This window comes from Megascapheus bottae, chromosome 1 (assembly GCF_031878675.1).
Source record: "Megascapheus bottae isolate mThoBot1 chromosome 1, mThoBot2.hap1, whole genome shotgun sequence".
Taxonomy (NCBI): Eukaryota; Metazoa; Chordata; class Mammalia; order Rodentia; family Geomyidae; genus Megascapheus; species Megascapheus bottae.
This window is the reverse complement of record NC_143509.1, coordinates 31817957-31841475: the sequence shown is the minus strand read 5'-3', so window position 1 is coordinate 31841475 and position 23519 is coordinate 31817957. Positions and strand designations below refer to the sequence as shown.

Sequence of the window (23519 nt, the reverse complement as noted above, 5' to 3'; positions counted from 1 at the left end):
GCTCAAGGCTACCGCCCTACCCATCGAGCCACAGTGCCACTTCCCTATTTCTTTTATTTTACCTTGTTACTAAGATTCTATACAGAGGAATTAAGCATTTTGTAAGTCAATTTCTGTTCCATTTCTTTGATTCCACAAAACCAACCCAAAGGTGAGCATTCTGCTCTGAATATATAATGCTCTGTAGAGAAACATTTACACCTTTCCCAAGCTATTATACTGCTTAAGTTTAATGTGCATCAGACTTGAAGATTCAGACTTGAAGTCTGAATCATCATCCCAAATTATTGGAATCCAAAAGATAGAGCTTTAAACATGTGAACCCAACCCTGCTGCATTTATTCCATCCATCTCTTCCCTCACACAAGGTATCCAGGAAATATGGAGGCACAGAATGAAACCGCCATCTTGGAATTCCTGCTCCTGGGACTGTCTAATGATCCAGAAGTGGAACCCATCCTCTTTGGGTTACTCCTGTCTATGTACCTGATCACTGTGCTGGGTAATCTGCTCATCATCCTGGCCATCACCTCTGACCCCCACCTCCACACCCCCATGTACTTCTTCCTCTCCATCCTCTCCTTGGCTGACCTGGGCTTCATCTCCACCACTGTCCCCAAGATGCTGGTGGACCTGAGGAATCACAGCAAATCCATCAGCTACGCTGGCTGCCTGACCCAGGTGTCCTTTTTCTTCTTTTCTGGATGTTTGGACAGTGCGCTGCTGGCTGTGATGGCCTATGACCGCTTGGTGGCCATCTGCCACCCTCTCCACTACTCACTCATCATGAGTCCCCGCCTCTGTGGCTTGTTGGTTCTGCTGTCATGTTTTATTAGTTTTTTAGATTTCCAGGCACACTTCGTACTGGTGTCACAACTTACCTTCTGCAAAAGAGGAGAAATCCGTCACTTTTTCTGTGACCCTTCTGAATTGCTCACCCTGGCCTGCAAAGATCCATCTACTAATCACATATTGTTATATGTTTTTGGTGTATTCTTCAGTAGTGGTCCGATTTCAGTGATATTGTACTCTTATATTCGAATTATTTCTGCCATTCGGAGAGTCCAGTCATCCAGTGGGAAATACAAAGCTTTCTCCACGTGTGGCTCTCACCTGTCAGTGGTAAGCTTATTTTATGGGACAGGAATGGGGGCCTACTTCAGTTCTATTGTCTCTCACACCCCCAGGAAGGTGATGATGACCACTTTGGGGTATACCGTGGTCACCCCCATGCTGAACCCCTTCATCTACAGTTTGAGGAACAGGGACATCAAGAGAGCAATTTGGTGGCTTGCCTGCAAACCAGCCCATCGTCAATGCCCAGGCTCTCCTTTCTAACCTGCTAGTCAGAATAGACTGCCAAAAGCACACACCTGATTTTGGAAAGTATGCCTATGCAGCTAGCCTCATTTCAGTCACTCTTATGGGCAACCCTATTTCACATTCCTGTGTGAAGAGGAGAGTTCCTCTCCTAGGGTTGCGACCAACAATGTTCTTGGAAGCCTTAGAGATTCAAGATTTGGTTTGCTTCCATTTGGAGATGGTGGTAGAATGTTTGGAAGATGGGGAGCTGGGGCCCTTTTCCTCCAATCTTTTACCCTTTCATGGTCTCCCTTACCCTAGAACCTCTTCTTAAACTTTTAGTGAATAGAATGTCTTAGTGAATATAATTATGCCATCATCCGGAATGTATGTGTTTGTACTCTTCTTCTCTCATCCTCTCATTTTCCTTCTCCCAAGGTTCCACCCAAATAGTCCTTCAATGTCTATGCCATTGAATGCTACATGTTGAGATTCTACATGTGATTGAAAATGGATTTATGCTTGCTACTTTACTAAATAAGATTGTCTCCACATCTGTCTCCTCCAAGTGACCTAATTTTCTATCTCAATACGACTGAATAAATAATGTTCATGGCATATACCAACTAGATTGTCTTTATCCACTCATGGGTTGATTGATCCTCAGGATGAATCCAGCACTTGTGTATTATGAATAGTGCAGCAATAATCATAAACGGAAAGATACCTCTATTGTTTATATTCTTTCCAATAGAAGACCATGACGAATTCCATGGCTGACTCATAAGAATTTATAGTGAATAACTATTTTTTGTGCTGGCGGGGGTTGATAGTCCTGGCGCTTGAACTCAAGCTCTGGGCACTTTCCTTGAGCTTTTAGTGCTCAAGGCTGGCATTCTACCACTTGAGCCACAGCTCCATTTCCAACTTTTTATTTCCTTTTGCTAGTTAACTGGAGATAGGTATCTCGTGGACTTTTCTGCCAGAGATGGCTGTGATCCAGATCCTCAGATCTCAGCCTCTTCAGTATCTAGGATTACAGGAGTGAACCACTGTCACCCAGTTTAAGAACAAATCTTTTGGGACCAGAAGTGTGGCCTGGGGGTAGAGTGCTTACCTAGCATGCACGAAGATCTGGGTTTGATCCCTTGGTACCACATACATAGAAAAAATCCAGAAGTGGTGCTGTGGCTCAAGAGGTAGAGTTCTAGCCTTGACCAAAAAAAAAAAAAAAAAAAAAAAAAAAAAAAAAAAAAAAACCTCAAGGACAGTGCTCAGGCCCTGAGCCTGATCCCAGGATGGCACAAAACAAAAAAATCAAAGAAAAGAAAAAAATCAGGTGGCAGACAGGGACAGTGCCCAGGCCCTGTGTTCAAACTCCAGGACCAGCAAAAACTTTTAAAAAAAGGAACAACTCTATGTCCTGGAGGTCCTTTCAATTAGCTTCACATTATATGGCCTTATGTATCAAGATTTCGCTCTATTGCAAATCTCTGCTAGTAGAGCCCAAGGTTTCTACTGATTATGACGAATGAAGGAAACCATTGAGCCTAAGTTCCTTAAACAAAAGCCATATAATGAATGATTGTAGTCCTTAATGTACTATGTTGTCTCTCATCTCCTTTGCTGTCCCTTGGTTATCTCATATTGGTATAGTATCTCACTTTGTTATCTGATATATTGAATTTATTTGTATTTGGGTATTTGAAATTTGATAGGGAAGGGGGGAAAACCAAGATGGGTAGGGCGTGTGGGAGGGGGAGGGAAATGGGTACCAAGACATGTGAAAGGGTATCAATGTATGTGAATTAATGCACCTTCTATCTGGCAAATATCATGTAACCCTTTTACTAATTACAATAAAAAAAAATTAATAAAAAAAAGAACAACTCTTTTTTTTAAGTTATCTTTAAGGGGTTTTGATTCAACATGTATATTTATGAGTACAATGTATCTTGATCAATGTCACCGCCTCTTCACCTCTCCTAATCCCACTTCAAGTTACCTAGTTCTATTTTCACCTATGTACAGTAAATATGAAGAATGTCTTGCCCATGCTCCCTCTCTTCATTCATCTGCCCCTCCTTCCTTGACCTCTCCCCACCCCAATAAAACATGGTCCAGCAATCTGATATTTATTTCATTAGACTGTAGTGAATTGTTTATGTACACAAGATTGTAGTTTAAATCTAGCTTCTGCTCATGGAAGAAAACATGTATCCTTTGCTCTCTGAGCCTGACATACTTTACTTAACATAATTTTTTCCTAGGTCCATCCATTTCCCTACATATGACTTATCATTTTTCTGGATGGGTGAGTGAATGTCTGTGTGTGTGTGTGTGTGTGTGTGTGTGTGTGTGTGTGTTCATCACACTTTCTTGATCCAGTCTTCCATTGGAATGCTTCTGGTCTGTCTCCATAACTTGACTTGGCTATGGTGAACAGTGCAGCAAAGAACTTGGCTGTACAAGTATCTTAGCTGTCTGGTGAATTCCAATATTCTGGATGACTACCCAACAGTGATATCGTTGGATCACAGGGTACTTCTGGGTTTAGGGTTTACTTTTTAAATTTTTTTGACGAATTTGCTATTTGCCATCCACAGTGTTCGCCACAGTCCACACATGTTCTGTTTCTTGTTAAAACTTTTCATTCAGAGATGAAAGGGAGGATATTGGTCTAGAGGCACTGTACTAATGTACTGACATATCGAACTGAAGCCCCTTTGTAAAATTACTTAAAAATCAAAAGAATAATTAATTACATTTTAGCTGAGCACCACTGGTTCATACCCAAGTACTGAGTAATCCTAGCTACTCAGGAACCTGACATTGCAGATAATGAGATCCTTATTCCCAGTTATTATGCAAAAAAAAAAGCCAGAAGTGGAGCTGTGGCTCAAGTGGCAGCTCACTAGCCTTGAGCACAAAAGCACAAGGACAGCACCCAAGCTCTGAGTTCAAGCCCCAGGACTGGCATGAAAAAAAACTAACACACACACACACACACACACACACACACACACACTAATATTTCACTCAAAGATAATTACTATGTCTGCATTCTGCTCTTTTCATAATCAGATACTGAAGATCCTAGCACAGTCATGGCTTAGAAAGGAGAATGCACCAATAAGGAAGCCTAGGCCCTAGCAACTACAGAGTTGTTGTTGTTTTTTTCTGAACACTTTATAAGATGTCCTCACTCAAGTTCTTAGCACATTATCACCTGGTTATTTCTGCTACTTGTTGAGTTATTGATTTTCTTTTCCTTTCTTTTCTTTTTTGTTTGCCAGTCTTGGGCTTGAGCTCAGGGCCTGAGCCCTGTCCTTGGGCTATCTCAAGGCTTGAGCCTCAGCACCACTTCCAGAGTTTTCTATGTATGTGGTACCGAGGAATCAAACCCGGGTCTTCGTGCATGCAAGACAAGCACTCTACCACTAGGCCAAACTCCCTATGAAATCAATGTGGTGCATTAATTCATGATATCCCCACCGTGGGAGAGGATGTGTAACCCCATACCTCTGGGTTTGACTCTTGAACTTCTCCCAACAGTGGATAATGAGGATTATCATTCACTAAGAAGGCCTAAGTACATATTGCATCTTTCCTCCTTTGCACAATTAACATTTCTGTGTCTCCATGGAGAGGAGTGAGTCCTTAGAGATTAGTGTATGAGCAACAACTTGACTAATGATCAGCATGGTGTGTTGAGCCCCGACATCAGTTGATTATAAATATCCCTTCTGTCTTCTTGTCCTCCAATTGTCTCTTTCCAGCCTCATGCATTTCTATCACACTGTCTGCCTGCTTGGTTCTTCACCTGTACAAGGAGACACCTGTATTGTCACATCTTCCTATCAGCCCCAAGCACCGAGCTTGTGGTAGCTCGGACTAAGCAAGACGTAGGGGCAGAAAATAAATGCTCTCTGGTTGTATCACAGCAAATCTCTAGTGCAACAAGTAAGTGCTATGGGGCATGTGGGATTTGGGAAAGACTGGCCCAAACTCGCTTTCACCTCCTGAGCCAAAGTGTGGTGGGAGCAGCCAGACAGTAAGGTATAAGGTATGTAAGGGCTTCAGCTTGGAGGTCTATGAAGTTTATGTTCTCACTTATGGTGAAGGGGTGAGACTCTCAGAGCCTTTGTTTTATGTCCTGCTTAGGTTATGAGTGCACTTTTTCATTCAGAGCAGGTGTCTCATGTCCTTTTTCAGGAAATTAATGTTGAAAGTGATCAGAATTGGAGCTGTGGCTCTAGTGGTAGACTGCTAACCTTGAAGAACAAAGTTCAGGGACAGAAAATGTGGAAGAGAGGGGGAAGGGGTGATAGGGTCCAAAAAATAAAAGTACTCTTTATTTAACGTAAGTAATTGTAAACCCTCTGTTCATCAACTTTATTATAATGTTTTTTTAAGCTGTGGGTCAGTGCCCAGGACCTGAGTTCACCCAGGACTGTTTATATACATCTATATTTATATCTATAAATATCTATCCACATATATCTGAAGATGTATAGTAAATAGTAGATACATAGATAGATAGATAGATAGATAGACAGACAGACAGACAATATGACATTAATCTTGGAAGAAATAAAGAATATTTTCCCCAGGGCTTCCAAATCCTAGACTGTGAACTTGAGATTTTTTTTGTGTGGCCCTTATTTCTCTCTACCTGTCTTACCACAATTCCTCCTCTCCACAAGAAAAAAGCAAAATATAAATCATCTATTATCTCCAAGATAATAAGACAAAAGGTCAGCATCATTATTATTATCATCATCATCATTTTATTACCAATACTGGGGGTTGAACTCAGGGCCTGGGCTGTATCCTGCTATTTGGCTCTAGTCTGGTATTCTATCATTTGAGTCATACCTCCATTTCCGGAATTCTACAGTTAATTGGAGATAATAACCCATGGAGTTTCTTGTCCAGGCTGGGTTTGAAAAATGATCCTCATACCTATGGTTCCTGGTTAGCTATCCTACACACCCAACCCGTCTTTCATTCTTCTTAATTTAGTAGACTACACATTGGATTCACACTTCACACACACACACACACACACACACACACACACACACAATCGTTATATAGTTGAATATTATTGATCATTCAGATAGCTAATAACTGACTTATTATTTTTTTAAAAAGAACTATACATGCTGCTTTTACAGGATAAGCAATTCCGTGGAGATTTTTCTGTGGACCCACTTATGAGTGGCATGAAATAATTTGCTCACTCATAGCTAATTACTGCAGGTACTGTCTTTAGCCACATCCATGAACCAGCAACATCTGGGTCCAAACTGAACAGCAGTGAAGCCTAAGAGGGAGTGGAAATGCAGGCAGAACAGAAACACTGTCCGTGTTTTATTCTTCCATCCATCCCGTTCTCTTCTGTGTCCCCGCTCGTCTCTGTCCAACACTCAGAGCAGAGATTATTTGCTCGAAGTGGAGCTGGCAGGTTTATCTGCAGGAGTCAAGCTCTATTCTATGAAAGCTCCAGCAATTATGGCCACAGAGAGATTGTTGTTTCTGGATGTTCACACAATCTGCCATTGTCCCAGATAGCCTGTTATCCCTTGGTGGCTATCTTAAAATTACACTTTCTCCTCTCTTCACCTATCCTCTCCCTCCTTCCTTCCTCCTTGCCTTTGCTTTCCTTCCTTCCTTCCTTTTTTCCATCCATCTTTCTTTTGTTCCTTCCCTTTCTCCCTCTGTTCTTCCTTCCCTCCCTCCCTCTGTTCCTTCCTTTCTTTCTTCCTTCCTTCCCTTTCATCGCTTCCTTCCTCCCCCTCCCTCTCTTTTCTTTCATCCTTCCTTTTTCCTTTCTTCCTTTCTTTCTCCCTCCCTTCTTTCTTTTTTCTTTCTCACTCTTTTCTCCATCAATATGTCTGTCTCTCTTTTCTTTTCCTTTCTGGTTTACATCTTCTTTTCATGGTTAAGGAATAAATCAAACCTTGGTGTGATACAGAAGCACTGGATCCCATTTCTCGAGGGATACATATTCTCCTTCTCAAAATGTTGCTTACATCATGTGGGCTTTTGAGGACACATTTCCATTTTATCCAAATCATTGCAAAAATCAAGTGTGAATAGTGGATTTTGAGCATATAAATCTTACAATATAGACATATTGTTGATTGCCTTTACATTTATTTATTCCAATAATGGTATATTTTTCATAAGGAGTGCAAGCTTCATGGAACCACGAAACTACACAGGACTAGCACAGTTTCAACTCCTAGGACTCTCTGATGACCCAGAACTCTGGTCTACTCTAGTTGGGCTCTTCCTGTCCATGTACCTGATCACCATGCTCGGAAATCTGCTCATCATCCTGGCTGTCACCACTGACCCCCACCTCCACACCCCCACGTACTTCTTCCTCTCCATCCTCTCCATGGCTGACCTTGGTTTTACCTCTACCATGGTCCCCAAGATGCTGGTGAACCTGCAGACTCACAACAAATCCATCAGCTATGCCGGCTGCCTAACTCAGGTGGCTTTCTTTATCTTTTGTGGTTGTATGGACAGTGTGCTTTTGGCCGTGATGGCCTATGACCGCTTGGTGGCCATCTGTCACCCTCTCCACTACCCCATCATTATGAACCCCCACCTCTGTGGATTCTTGGTCCTGCTGTCATTATTCCTCAGTTTTCTGGATTCCCTATTACATTGCTTAATGATGTTGAGACTTACTTTCTGTACAGGTATAGAAATTCCCAGTTTCTTCTGTGACCCTTCTCAACTCCTGAAGCTTGCCTGTGATTATACTTCCACCAAAAACCTCTTCATCTATCTGATTGGTGCATTCTTTGGGGGGATTCCAGCCTCAGGGATCCTGTATTCTTACATCCAAATTGTTTCTACTGTTCTTAGAGTCCCATCAGCCAGGGGGAAATACAAAGCCTTCTCCACCTGTGGCTCTCACCTGTCTGTCGTGTGCTTGTTTTATGGGACAGGCCTGGGAGCCTACTGCAGTTCAGTTGTTTCAGATGCCCCCAGGAAGGTGATGGTGGCCTCTGTGGGATACACCATGGTCACCCCCATGCTGAACCCCTTTGTCTACAGTTTGAGGAACAAGGACATCAAGAGAGCGCTTTGGTTCCTGGTCTACAAAGCAGCCCACTGTCCACATTAAGGTTTTCTATTTTGATCTGTGGGTTCAAGGAAACAGCAAATCCTGTCTCCATTTGGAAAACATTTTGACATTCACGTGCTCTATTTAACAATACATTGTGTCCTGGCGAACTCATACTATCTTGAGAATATTCTAAACCAGAAGTGCATTTAGCAACTGGGTGCCAGTGGCTCACAGCAGTAATTCTAGCTACTCAGAAGGCTGAGAATTGAGAATCACCATTGGAAGTCAGCCCAGACAGTGCAGTCTGTGAACTCTCCTCTCCAATAAATCACCAAACATTGGAAGTGTAGCTGTGACTCAAACGATGGAGTGCCAGCGTGGAGCAAAATACTTTAAGGACAGCTCCCAGCACCCTGAGTTCAAGCTTCAGGACTAGCACACACATTCATAAAACAGTGTGTGTGGTAGATGGAGTGCCTGTTCTTTATGCTGAAGTTAACACTTTTATAGTAAACCCCTAGAAACATTGCATAATTATCTACGGAAAAGGTAATAAAGTCAAGACATTCTATTTACTCAAAATTATAGCATGATGCATGCCAACAATAGACACATATATGCTACTGTAACAGTAAAAAACTGATTTGCTTTCATTTATATTCTCTGTGATTTATTCACACAGAGATGTTGAACTTCTTTGTCTTTATCTTTTTTTGTTTATTTTATTGGACCTGTACAAATGTTCATTTCACAAATGTCTTTTTACCTATGTATTCACTAGGCAAATTTGCTTTGTTTTTCAATATTTTAGTTAAAGATTGGTTAGATGAATTTCAGACAAAGATTAAGTTTGACAATTTTACTGTTTTTTTAAACTATTTCTTTTTAACTTTTAGTTTTTGAAAACAATATTGTAAGTTGATATTATGTCCTTAGTCAATTCTCGCCATTATTCTCTGGATACCTTTGCTTTGTGTCAGGATTAATTATACCTGTGTTGATACTTCCAAATGTTTTGATTTCTTCTAGCAGTTCTATAGTTTCAGACGTGGAACCAAGGTTTTTTTTTAATCATTTGGATTTGTTTTGTTTATGGTGATATATAAGAATCTGCTTTATATGTCCTATTTATCTGGTTTTCCCATGATTTAAAGGGCCTGTCTTCTCTACAACATACGTTTCCATTCTCTGGCAAGGAAATACATAACTATACCTCTATTGGCTTATTTCTAGAATATCTCTTCTATCCAAACAGAATGTTGGTTTTCTAAAACATCACTTCTGTTTTTAAAAAAATTGTTCTGGTAAAGGTGATGTACTGAAGGCTTACATTTTACATGAGTCAGGGAATGAGTGAATTTCACTTTGAAAATTGTCACATCTTCCCTTGTTTTCTCCCAGATTTTCCCTCCCTACACACTCTGTCACCAACTCTAGAGTTCACTTCCAACAGTGTGCAGTGAGTATCACTGCTGTATTTGTTCAATCCTGTCCCACCATTTCTTCCCTGACCTCCCCAGAACACAGGAACTTACATATAAGACAAAAGGTGCACAAATCAAAAACAGCAACCAAGGAGGGGAAGAAAGCAAATTAACAAACACCTCTTGTTTCCATTTCTTAGGGCTCATTTCAATAAAAATCATTTGATGTGATCATACGCTCATTGCTATCTAGTCTTTCTGATCCTCTGCTAAGGACATCTCCTTGGGTCTCACTGTGTGAATGTTTAGAATCCTGTATAATTTATCATGTCCAAATGTATTTGTTTGGCTTTTACCATCCATTTGTGTTGACTTGCAGATTTATAGGCACATTTTACTTACAACAAATGAGGAAAACCATATCAATATCAATATATTTTATTGTTGAGATAATGTATGTTGGGGTTACGGTTACATTCACCAGATAGCAGGTGCATTACTTCTCACACATTGATATCCCTTCTCACGCTTTTGTTCCCATTTCCCTCTCCCACCCCCTCCCAATCATCTTGTTTCCCCCCTTCCCTTTCCTATTTCAACAACACCATAGTAATTATAATAACTAAAAAAACACCTTAGTGCTGGCTCAATAATAGGCTTGAGATTTAACAGAATAGAATAGAAGACCCAGAAATTAATCCACAAACCAATACCCACCTAATAATTGATAAAGGAATCAAAATCACAGGATGGAAGAAAGGCAAACTTAACAAACAGTGCTGGAGTTATAAGTTATACACAGGTAGAAAACTGAAGCTATACCCTTATATGTCATGCCCCAACAGAACCAATCACATTTTTTTAAAGATTTAGAGTTCATAAACAAGGGTTTATCGTTTTATGAATCAAGTAATGAGGAATGGACACAATATTTTTTTATCTTTCTTTTTTTTAGCCATGCCTGGACTTGGGTTCAGGGCCTGAGCACTGTCCCTGGATTTTCTCAAGGCTAGAGCTCTACCACTTGAGCTCTATGTGGTACCGTGGAATCGAACCCAGGTCTTCATGCATGCTAGGCAAGCACTCTACCACTAGGCCAAACTCCCGGCCCCGACACAATACTTTTTGAACCATGTCTCCCCTTCTGTCACTCCCAGTTTTATCCTCCTGACCCTATCTATAACATATCCAGAATCATGTCTAAATGGATCAGAGAGTGTAAGGCCAAATATCATGGAAATCTTACCAGGAGGGGTTTGGAAGACACTAGGGCTCCAGGGCCCACGTCAAAACTTCCTATGAGCCAGGATTACAAGAAATCAATGAGAAACTAGATAAATGGAATTGTATCAAAATGAAAAGCTTCTGCATGGAAAAAGTTATAGCTAACAAGATGAACAGAAAGCCCAAGGATGAAAGAGGACTTCAGTAGCTATGCATCAGGACTGGAAAAAAAAGATTCATTATCTTCAAATTTGTCATGTTAAGTTGAAACCATTTTGTGGATCTATTGAGTGATAATAAAGATAGGAAGATAGGTTGTTTTCTCTTTCAAAGAAATCCTACTTCCATTGAAAAAAACTGTGTGCTTGGTGACTGAGACTCACATCTGAAGCCCTATTATTCAGGAGGCTGAGATCTGAGGATGGCAGTAAAAAGCAGGAAAGTCTCTGAAAACCTGATCTACAATTGATCACCACAAACTGAAACTGGAGCTGTGACAGGAATGGTAGAGCTCACTTCTTGAGCACGAAAGCTCAGGGACAGCACACAGGCCCTGAGCTCAAGCACCAGAACACACAAAAAAGTTAGGGTCTCAATTTCATAAAAGCCCTGCTACTTAGACATCAGAAGGGGACCGTTTGGCTTCCATGTGAGGTAAAGAAGGCCAGAATCTTCCTAGCAATTAACTTTCTCCCTTCCCTTCTCCATGGGGATTAGTGAGTCCTTAACAATGAGGTTCCATGGACCAACTCCACTAATGAGCAACTCTGAGCATTAAGCTTCCAGGTCAGCTGGTATAAGAACGCATTCTGCATCCCCACCCTACAGCTGACTCCTTGGAGACCCATGGTGTGTGTGGCAGTGTGTCCTTCTGCCAGGCTCACCAGCAGAACCAGAGGACTTCTGTGTGGTCCTGACTTCCTGCCAGCCCTGAGCACGGAGCCAAGCATCTCACACCAAGAGAAAACGACAAGTGTCCTGAGGTCAACTCTCAGCAAAGACCCACTGCAGCCCAGTAAGTGCTACTGGACACCTCGCTAGAGAAGTGATGGTAGTGACCTGGCTTGGTCACTATGCTGAGAGCCAGCTGGGGTTGCTGGAAAGGATGATTACCAGGAGGTAGAGTTTATCTCAGAGCGCTAGGATTCTTATATTCTGACTTACAGTAGGGGAGAGAGGTCTCCAATGACTGCTCTGTTTTCCGCCCATACCTGTTCTAGTTAACTAAAGACTCTCCACCCAGAGAGGATGCAGGAGCTTTGTCATATTCCCACCCTTAAAATAATCATTATGGTGTTGATGGTCTTAATCATGACATAATAAACCTTATCTATCCCAGGCCTTCCAAATTCATGATGCTCAGATAGCTTTTTCATGGAGTAGGCAACTGGAAAAAAATCTGAGTCACTACATGTTCTCTCTATGATAAAGATAACCACACACTTATGATAGGAGAGTCGTGTGTGTGTGTGTGTGTGTGTGTGTGTGTGTGTGTGTGTGTAGGTCTGTGTAAGAAAAAGAGTCCTGGACTTTCAATTTATGCCCTGGATACCATTCCTGAGCCATTTAAGTATATATTTATACGGTTATTATAAAGGTTATGTACAGAGGAGTTACAGTTGCATGAGTCAAGTAAAGAGTATATTTCTTTTGTGACACACTTATGATAGGAGATTCGTGGGGGGGTGAGTGTGTGTGTGTGTGTGTGTAAGAAAAAGAGTCCTAGAGTTTAAATTTAAGCCATGGACGCCATCCCTGAGCCTTTTAAATACATTTTATATGGTTATTATAAAGGTTACGTACAGAGGGGTTACAGTTGCATAAGTTAAGAAAAGAGTACATTTCTTTTGTCACATTGTCACCCTTCCCTCATCCCTGAGCTTTTTCTCTGAAGGCTGGCACTCTACCACTTGAGCCACAGCCCCATTTCCAGGTCTAAATGCACAGAGGAGTCTCAAGGACTTTCCTGCCTAGGCTGGCTCTGAACCACCATCCTCAGACCATCCTCCATAGTAGCTAGGATCACATGCATGAGCCACTGGCAGCCAGCTGAAATTGAATTCTTCTGGTAATGTTTATCATTGTTCTCCTATTCAGTAGATGCAGTCAGGTTTGAATCTAGATAACAAGACCCCACGGCCCCTCCCACAGAGCCTGTCTCTTTTCTACCAACTCACTGTGATATTTGTGTTCCTGTTGCCCTGGGCAATGGTGATGTCTGTGTGTTTCCTCTGGGTGTTTTCTGTACCACCAGGGCGATGTGTGGGTGTCTGGACTGTAACAACTGCATGAAGCAGGGCTGCTATTACTGGGGGAGCCACAGAAATGCTTCAGAGACTCTGTGTTTCTTCCCTATTGCTCCTAGATTTTGTCTCTGCTGTTCACAGCCATCCTCACCCATGATATCATTCCTGGACCCATCTCTGAGGGATCTCTGTGCTGTGTTACTCTTCATGGACAACAGAAAATTGTTATGGAAATGCATACATGTATCTCTCTATATAATATACCTTAGGAAAGTTGAGAACAAACTCTAGTTTTCTGCTTTCACATTTTTTCGCCAGTCCTGGGGCTTGAACTCAGGGCCTGAGCACTGTCCTTGGGCTTTCTCAAGGCTCGACCTCTACCACTTGAGCCACAGCACCACTTCTGGTTTTTTGTACATATATGGTACGGAGGAATTGAACCTGAGCCTTTGTGCATGCTAGAAGAGCACTCTACCAATAGGCCAACATTCTGGCCCCTGTTTCACGCTTCTGGATATCAGTGTTGGACCTCAGAGGCCCAGGATTCAATGCTGAATGCTTCTGTGACCTGTGTCACCTGTGGGTCCCTGGACAAGTTCTTCAGGGTGTCACCTCGGTTGTCTCTACTCCCTTTCAAGTGCACTGAGACCCAACTGAAAAAAATCATGACACTCTATGTGACTAAACATGGTGACAGATTCAGAGAACTGGGGAATGTTATTTTAGACATTTCATTATTAAGAGCTTAATTTTTATTATTTTATTGCTATTGTTTCTGTTGTGTTTTGATTCTTTCCTTCAGCTATTTCAATTTTTTAAATTGCTTTTGACTGTCAGAAATAGATTTTATTAAATGGTAGAGCTGGACAAAGGTACACATTTTAGCCAATTTCCTGCCATCTTCCTGGTATGTATATTTGCCTAAGTTTTTATAGGATAATCAGGGTCGGGGTGGGGGGAGATACGCATAGATAAAAATGTCTCAAGTGACAGGTTCTTTTCAGAACTGTTCTGAGATGTCATAGTTAGTCTGACAGTCTTCTTTCTCAGGACTGTTCTCCTGAGGGTCTGCTACAAAAGGAGTCACGGGAGAATGGGGCACTGGTGGCTTACCCCTTTAATCCTAGCTACTCAGGAGGCTGAGACATCAGAATCATGGTTTAAAATCAGCCCAGATACCAAAGTCTATGAGAATCTTAGAACCTTTTCTCTGTTTAACCACCAAAAGACCAGAAGTGCAACTGTGGCTCAATGGTAGAATGCCAGCCTTGAACAATAAAAGCTCAGGGACAGTGCCCAGTCCTTGAGTTTAAACTCCAGGTCTGGCAAATAAAGAAATGTCTCATGCTTTCTTCTCTGAAAGGTGGATACCAGGGGCTTGTTTGGATTCTGAAATTTCCTCCTGTTGTTTAAATAGTGTTTTCTCTCAAGTATTTCTTTCTGAATCTTTGGGTTTTTTTTCTGCAGATTGTATCAATTACCTCCCCTGTGGTTATTGGAAATCCCTTGTGCCAGAGATTGGCCTTTTATTCCCAGATGTTCTAATCTTGGCCCAGATTGGGCCAAGACAGGGCAGGTAGATGTCAGCATCAATAAACCTTTTGTCCCAAATCTTTGTTGTGTGGCAGAATTGGTGCTTGTTCTCCTGACACTGTATCTGAGCCTTCCCCCCCCCCCCTCAAAACAAGTGCTCTAACACTTGGTCCATACCTCCCTTTTATTACTTCCTTACTTCCTTTTTTCCTCCCTGCCTTCCTTCTCCTTCACTCTTTCGTCTTTTATTGGTTCATTGGAGACATGAGTCTCACAATCTTTACCTGCCTGGGCTGACTTCAAACCATGATCTCAACCTCCTGAGAGCAAGGATTGCAGCTGTGAGCCACCACCAACATCCAGTTTGAAAAAAAATTATATATATATATATATATATATATATTTCCTATTCCAAGGTTTCTCTCCAAAGATAGAGAGCAGACATTTTCTTCTGTTCTTTACACTGGCTGTCTCGAAGTGTTGTTTGGCCTAAGGTCTCTACGGGGAGGGACATAAAGGAAATGATATGAAGTAGAAAGTTAATGAGAAAATTGTTGTCAGAGCCAACTAGAATGGAGGAGTATTGGAAGATACAAGGTCCTTTTCCAGTCTACAAGGTATCACTGGAATGAGTTCCCACATGCAGGCAAATGTTATATTTAAAGTTTCTTTATTTTGTTCTCACTTTTGGTGTCTTCAAACCTGAGCTGTATAGTAACAGACTTCAGTAAAAGCATATGCACAGGGAAATGTCTCACTGCAACCAGAAAGACAGAGAGGCTGAGCCAGCTTAGTCCTCTCCAAGGCACGTCCGTACCTCCAGCCACTTTCTCTGTCTCCTTCCTCCCTTCTTCACACCTTCCCCTCCTCCCTTCCTTCCACCTCTTTCTCCTTTACTCCCTTTCTTTCGTTTTTCCTTCCTCCAGCCCCTCCCTTCTCTTTCCCTACCTCCGTCTTCCTCCTTCTTCCTTCTTTTCTTCCATCTCTTCTTCCCTCCCTTATTTTTTTCTTATCTTTCTTCCTCTTTCCTTCGTTCTATCCTCCTTCCCTTCCCTTCCCTCCTTTTCTTCCAACTTTCCATTCTTTCTTTCTTCCATCGTTTCCTCCCTCCTCCTTTTGTCCCTGCCTTCCTTCATTTATTCATTTCTCTCTTCGTCCCTTCTCACTCATTCCCATCTATCTCCCTGCTTTCCTTCCTTCTACCCTTCTTCCTTCCTTCTTTTCCTTCCTTTTCATCCTTCCTCCCTCCCTTCTTTTTTCCCTCCCTTTCCCCCTCAGTTCTTCAAATCTTCCTTTCCTTTCATTTAGTACTACAGGTTGCCCCAGGGTCTTAGATCTGCTGGATAAGTTGTGGACCACTGAGCTACACTTCTGTTTCTGAAAAGATCCACAGAATCAACCCACAAAGGCAGCTGCACCCTGCGTGTAATCCTCTGAAAAAAACGCAGTGAAACCTTACCTGAATTGTTTCAGTGCTCAGGTCTGACTAACTTGTTTTAGAATTTATTTTTATTTTCATTGTAGAGGTGATATCCAGAGAGTTTGCAGTTACATAAATCAGGTAATAGTACAATTCTTTGTGAACCGTGTTTTGTCTTCCCTCAATCTCACCCAGTTTTTCTTTTCCATCCCCACCCACAAAATGTACAGTTCATTTTCCATACAGTGTCTATTTAGTGTAACTGGTGTATTTGTTCTACTTGTTCTGTGCCCCCTAATGCTCCCAAATACAAGCAAACTAACAAACAAAAGGAAAAGAAAACAACAATGGCAATTAAAAATTATCTCATTTCCTGGGATGACTTAGAAAAAAATCCTATTAAGTGAAGTAAGCCAGACTGAAAGGAACACAGGATCAATGGTTTTCCTCATTTGTCATAATTAGTAGAAACCTTGGGCTCTCCTAGCAGAGATTTACAATAGAGTAAAACCTAGATACATAAGGCCATATAGGATGACGCTAAATGAAAGGACCTCCAGGATATGGAAATAAGACCCATATAATGTGTGACTGTTGTCCTTAATGTACTATGTTATTTCTCATCTGTTTTGCTCTCCTTGGTTATCTCTTATTGTTATGGTACCTGACCTTGTTTTCTGATATATTGTATATATGCTTATTTGTTTATTTGAAATAGAATAGGGAAGGGGAAAAACAAGATGAGGGGAGGGATGGGGGGAGGGAAATGAGGACAAAATCATGAGAAAGGGTATCAATGTTTGTGAAGCAATGCACCTTCTATTTGGTGAATATAATGTAACCCTTCTATTAATTACAATAAAAATATATTTAAAAATTATCTCATTTCATTTTATGGGAGTTCATTTCATAAAATATTATTTTATATGATCATATGAATTTAGGTGTATGTGCCTATAAATCAACAAGTAAATTCTCTATGTATGCATATAATTATATGTGTATATATACACACACACATATATACATACACACAAAGACACACACACATGGGGATATGATGAATTATGCAGGATCCACTGAAGAAAGTTTTGCAGACCATTACCTGGCTGCATGTATACTACTTTATTTATTCCAATAATCTATCCTTTCTTCAAAAGGTGTCCTAGGAACATGGAGCCACAGAACTTAACCAGGATCCCAGAATTTTCCCTCCTCTTCTCAGAGGATCCAGACCTGCAACCCATCCTCTTTGGGCTCTTCCTATCCATCTACCTAATCACCGTGCTCGGAAATCTGCTCATCATCCTGGCTGTCACCTCTGACCCCCACCTCCACACCCCCATGTACTTCTTCCTCAGCAACCTCTCCTTGGCTGACATTGGATTCATCTCTACCACTGTCCCCAAGATGCTGGCGAACCTGCAAACTCACAGCAAATCCATCAGCTACACTGGCTGCCTGACCCAAGTGGCCTTTTTGGTTGTGTTTGGTTGCTTGGATAGTCTACTCCTGGCTGTGATGGCCTATGACCGCTTGGTGGCCATCTGTCACCCTCTCCACTACCCCATCATTATGAATCCCCACCTCTGTGCCTTTTTGTTCCTTCTGTCATTGTCCATCAGTCTCTTGGACTCCCTGGCCCATTGTTTGGTGGTGTCCCAATTTACCTTCTGTACAGATGCAGAAATTCCCAATTTCTTCTGTGACCCTCCTCAGCTCCTGAAGCTGGCCTGTGATTACACGGCCACCACTGCCATATTCATCTTTCTCTTTGCTGCAGTCTTTGGTGGGCTCCCTGTCTCAGGCATTCTGTACTCTTACACTCGCATTGTTTCTTCTGTCCTCCAAGTCCCATCAGCCAGTGGGAAACACAAAGCCTTCTCTACCTGTGGCTCTCACCTGTCTGTTGTGTGCTTGTTTTATGGGACAGGCCTGGGCGCCTACTGTAGTTCAGTTGTTTCACACGTCCCCGGGACGGTGACAGTGGCCTCTGTGATATACACAGTGGTCACCCCCATGCTGAACCCCTTCATCTACAGTTTGAGAAACAAGGACATCAAGAGAGCCCTTCAGAGGCTGCTGACAATAACAGCCTAATATATATATATATATATTATATATATATATATTATATATATATATATACTCATTTCATTTTTGTTTGTAGATCAGGGAAATCTGCAAAACCCAAGAACTTAGAATTGTAAGCATACTTGTGAATTTTGTGGTTTCAGTGATGATGATGATGATGATGATGATGATGATAGTGATATTGCACGTGTGAACATTGCTTTATTTGAAAATGCCTATACTTTGGATCTTGAGTGTTTCCTGAAGTCTGTCATATTCAAGACTTAGTTTAGGGAAGATGGCAGCGGTTCAGTGTGAGATGTACTGAGCTCCCTCCAAGATTCAAGTTCTGGCAGCTTAAGGGACAATTCTTTACCAGAAATTGATCCTAAGTAAGCTTTAGCACCCAGAGATCTCAGTCAGAGAGGAAAAAAGCAGAATTCAGGCAGGAGCAGACAGCATGAAGCCCAGCCAGCCGAGGAGCAGGCCGTGCTTTTGGGCAGACCAGACCCGCTGGCTGCAGAGAGAGCCACACAGAGCCTGCGAGAGCCCAGAGCCGACACCGGCCATGCATGGACCTGCCAGCTTCACAGAAACGGAGAATTCAGCAATTTTTGAATACTTCCGAGAAGTTTCCACTTCTACTCGGGAAACGCCATTGGGAGGGAACCCCTCCCTTAAAAGCTGAGAGCAGCGCCATCTTGACTGTTGACAAAGACCCAGCCAAAGCATTTGGAACCTGAGAGGTGATGCTGGAAATGCCATCATTCTAACTGGCAAAGAATTTCCCAGAGATCCCTTAACCAGAAATCCAGCCCCAGAGCTGCTGAAGTCCATCTCCTGCGCAGGCCACAGACCTGGTAATCAAAGCCGCCTGCAGATCTTTCAGCTTTGTTTTACCAATCAAGCAATCTGAGCCGAAAAACTGCAAAGCCAAATCACAAGAGAAAAAGACTTTGTGAAGTGTTTGGATCCCGAATTTAGTGGAGACACAAGTTTCCTATCCTGTCCCCCCCCCCAAAAAAAAACCTGAAGAATACCCATTTTCTTTTTTTTTTCTTCTACCCCTTTTCATTTGCATTTTTAGGTGTTTTTATTTTTCTCTATGCCATTTTACCTACACCTTTTTTTCTAATGTTATGATTCTTTCCTTTTGTTTTTCTCCTCTCTTTTCCCGCATTACTTCTGTCACTGTGGTGGTTTCTAGAAACACAGTGACAACTTTGGGTACAGTCTGAATAAAAATTATATCCATATTGATACAATCACCTGCTTTTTAAACTCCTGGTTCCCAACCCTTGTATCCCTTAGGTAAGAACTCACAACAGTGAGGAATCTCCGCCCACCTTTTCTTTTTTTTGGTTTGTTTTTTGTTTTGTGTGTGTGTATGTGTGTGTGTGTGTGTGTGTGTGTGTGTGTTCTGTTTTCTTTTATTTTGTTGTTTTTTTTCTTTTTCTTTTTAAAGTTTGTATCATTGAAATCTCCTATATCTACCCCGCTCTTTTCTCTATATATTCCTCTTATTACTCTTCATATTGTCATAAGTTTTATCTACGCTCATCTAAATTTCTACTCAAATATTCTACCTGTCTATCACCTTAGGTCAGTTATCCTTACATGATACCATTTCTTCATTACTATAATAATCTTACACTCCTGCAGTATTCTTTTCCTACCTCCCTTGTCGTCTTTCATGTTACTTTCCTATCTCTGGGCGTCTGTTCATCCTTCAACCCTTATAATGCATGAATCTACATTTGATGGTTGTTGAGCAATGCTCAATAGAGATTGGATTGAGGGGCTTATTGTTTTGGTCCTAAATCAGTAAGCTGTGGTTGTATTAGATTTGTATGTAAGTGCACAAAAAAGAAAGAGAGAGTCATATTACCAATCTAAAAGAGCAAACATCTATTGTCAGCAAACCAAAAGGTCTGGGTTGCTTATAGCTGAAAAATTATAATCTTGTTTAGTATTAATCTTGCTCCCATTTTCAGATGGACAGAACAAGAAACTCAAGAAAAATGTCAAATCAAGGAATAGCATCTCCCACCTAACATAAACAGGCAATGGAGCAGTCAGTGGCAAATGGAGAGGACAGTCTTCCAAATGCTATACAAAAGCAATTGATAAACATCATTAATAAAAAGTGTGAAAACATATAGAAAGAGATAAGGGAGGAAGCCATAGCTAATCAAGAGAAAACCATAAACAAGGTGATATGTGAAAAAGGGGAAGCCATAAAGGAGGCCATAATAAAGGTTGATGCAAGGCATCAAAAATGAGCAATTAGAAGCAAGGGGGTTGAAGAAATAAAGGAGAAAGCTTCGATAGCAGATTAGACAATGCAGAAGAGAGAATTTCTGGGGTTGAAGATAATTTAGTTTTTATAGAGAAAGAACAGAAAACGAGTCAATCCAAATCCAGAAAATATGAGAAAATGCTGCAGTAGGTCCAAGATACAATTAGGAAGCCTAATTTAAGGCTAATTGGTATTGAGGAAGGTCTGGAGAAAGAGGTCAATGGTATTGGAAATATACTTCAGGGAATCATCTCAGAGAATTTCCCAAATGTCCAGAAGGGCAGGCCCATCCAGATACAAGAAGCTTTTAGAACCCCAAACAGACCTAACCAGGAAAGACATCCCACCATCACATTATAATCCACACTGGATCAATAGAGACCAAAGATAGGATCCTAAAAGCAGCCAGTAAGAAAATTATCACCTATAAAAGCAAACCAATCAGAATAATCCCAGATTTTCAGCAGAAACCATGTAAGCAAGAAGACATTGGAAGCATATATGTCATGCCCTGAAGTCAAATAACTACCAACCAAGAATACTGTACGCAGCTACGCTCTCATCCATAACTGAGGGAACAATAAAACATTCCATTCCAGGGAAAAGCTGCAACATTATGTAGCAACCAAACTTACATTCCAGAAAATTCTCAAAGATATTCTACACATAGAAAAACAACACAAATGTAATACAGACAAAGACAAAGCACCTAAAACTCATAACACCTAAGTACCACAAGAACTGTCAAGACACAGGACCTAATGAAAGCTTGTAAAAATGACAGGAACTAATAAATATTTCTCAATCCTGACTCTCAATATCAATGGACTTAATTCTCAAATTAAACATAGACATAGACTATCAAGTTGGATCAAAAAGCAAGATCCATTTTTCTGCTTTTTTGAAAGTGAGAGGATGGAATAAACTCTATCAAGCTAACGGCCCCATAAACAGGCTGGAATTGCCATCCTCATATCAGATAAAATAGACTTCAAACTAAAATTAGTGAAAAAAGACAAAGAAGGTTATTACATATTGATAAAGGGATCTCTCCTCCAGGAGGACATAACGATCCTAAATATCTACATACCTAATCCTGGAGCTCTGAACGTCATCAAGCAAACTTTACTTTCCCTGAAACCATACATAGATTGAAACACAGTGATTGTTGGTGACTTTAACACTCTCACCTATGGACAGATCAACAAGGCAAAAACTCAACAGAGAAACCTTAGAATTGAACACCTGTATAGACCAACTAGATCTAACAGACATCTGCAAATTATTCCACCCAGAAACAACACAATATACGTTTTTTTCAACAGCATATGGAACATTTTCCAAAATAGACCACATTTTAGGGCATAAAACAAACCTGAGCAGATTCAGAAACCCTGAACTTATTCCCTGCACTCTCAGACCACAAGGGAATCAAATTGGAACTGAGCACCCACCTCCACCAATGCAAACCCTGTAACTCATAGAGATTGAACAATACATTGTTATATCACCAATGGGTCATCGAGGAGATCAGAACAGAAATCCAACAGTTTATGAAATTTAACAAAAAGGAGCACACAAAATACCAGCTCCTTTGGGACATGGCAAAGGCAATACTCAAAGGAAAATTTATAGGTCTGAGTGCCGACATTAACAAATTGGAAAAATCGCAAACCAACAAGTTAATGTGTCACCTTAAGCTCCTGGAAAAAGAGCAACAAACCAACCCTAATAGCAGCAGAAGGAAGCAAATTATTAAAATCAAAGCAGAATAAAAAGAATTGGAGTCCAAAAAAGCTATAGAAAGAATCCATAAAACAAGAAGTTGGCTCTTTGAAAAAATTAACAAAATTGACAGACCCTTAGCAAATCTTACCAAAAAAGAAGGGAGAATACTGAAATAAACAAAATCTCAAACAAAAATGGTAATATCACGACAGAAATTACCAAGATCCAAAGTATCATGAGGGATTACTTCTCCAACCTTTATGCCAACAAATTTGAGAATCTAGAAGAAATGGATGAATTCCTAGCCAATATTAACATACCCACACAGAATGAAGAAGAACTATCCCAACTAAACAGGCCTATTTCAAGCACTGAAATCGAAATGGCAATAAGAGACTTCCACCTAAGAAAAGCCAAGGGAGAGATGGATTCACAGCTGAATTCTATAAGGTCTTCAAAGCAGAGCTCACACCAATACTCCTTAAGCTCTTCAACAAAATTGACAATGAAGGCTCTTTACCAAATTCATTCTATGAAGCCAGTATAACCCTCATCCCCAAACGAGACAGAGATTCATCAAAGAAAGAGAACTACAGACATATTTCTTGATGAACATCAGTGCAAAACTTCTCAACAAACTACTGGCCAAGCATCCTCAACAACGCATCAAAAAAATTATACACTATGATCAAACAGGATTCATCACAGGGAGGCAAAGCTGGTTCAACATATGCCAATCAATTAATAAAGTTCAACATATCAACAGGAGCAAGGACAAAAATCACATGATTGTCTCAATAGATGCAGAAAAGGCATTTGACAAGATCCAACACCCCATTTATGTTAAAAGCTCTAGAGAAACTAGGAATCTATGAAACATTCCTCAGTATAATAAAGGCTGTGTATGACAAACCCACAGCTAGTATTATGCTTCATGGCAAAAAGCTAAAACCATTCCCTCTAAAATCAGGAATGAGACAAGGATGCCCACTCTCTCCACTCCTCTTTAACATAACTGGCTAGAATTCCAAGCCAGTGCAATGAGGCAAGAAGCAAGAATAAACTGGATCCAAATAGGGAAAGAGGAAGTAAAACTTTCCCTCTTTGCAGATAACATGATTCTGTATTTAAAGAATCCAATAGACTCCACTCCCAAGCTCCTTGAGCTGATTCAAAA

General features: G+C 41.0%; 3 protein-coding genes across 3 annotated transcripts; all 3 read left to right on the top strand.

Moving 5' to 3' along the window:
- Positions 1–381: 381 nt before the first annotated feature.
- LOC150068887 (olfactory receptor 7E178-like) lies at positions 382–1338 on the top strand. The gene has a single exon (XM_090329472.1). The coding sequence runs from the start codon at positions 382–384 to the stop codon at positions 1336–1338; it is 957 nt and encodes a 318-aa protein (XP_090185598.1).
- Positions 1339–7510: 6172 nt separating this feature from the next.
- On the top strand, positions 7511–8452 carry LOC150068886 (olfactory receptor 7E24-like). The gene has a single exon (XM_090329462.1). It carries the CDS (start codon positions 7511–7513, stop codon positions 8450–8452), a length of 942 nt encoding a protein of 313 aa, XP_090185588.1.
- Positions 8453–17382: 8930 nt separating this feature from the next.
- Positions 17383–18342, top strand: LOC150068885 (olfactory receptor 7E24-like). Its single transcript, XM_090342065.1, has one exon. It carries the CDS (start codon positions 17416–17418, stop codon positions 18340–18342), a length of 927 nt encoding a protein of 308 aa, XP_090198191.1. The 5' UTR covers positions 17383–17415.
- Positions 18343–23519: the final 5177 nt, after the last annotated feature.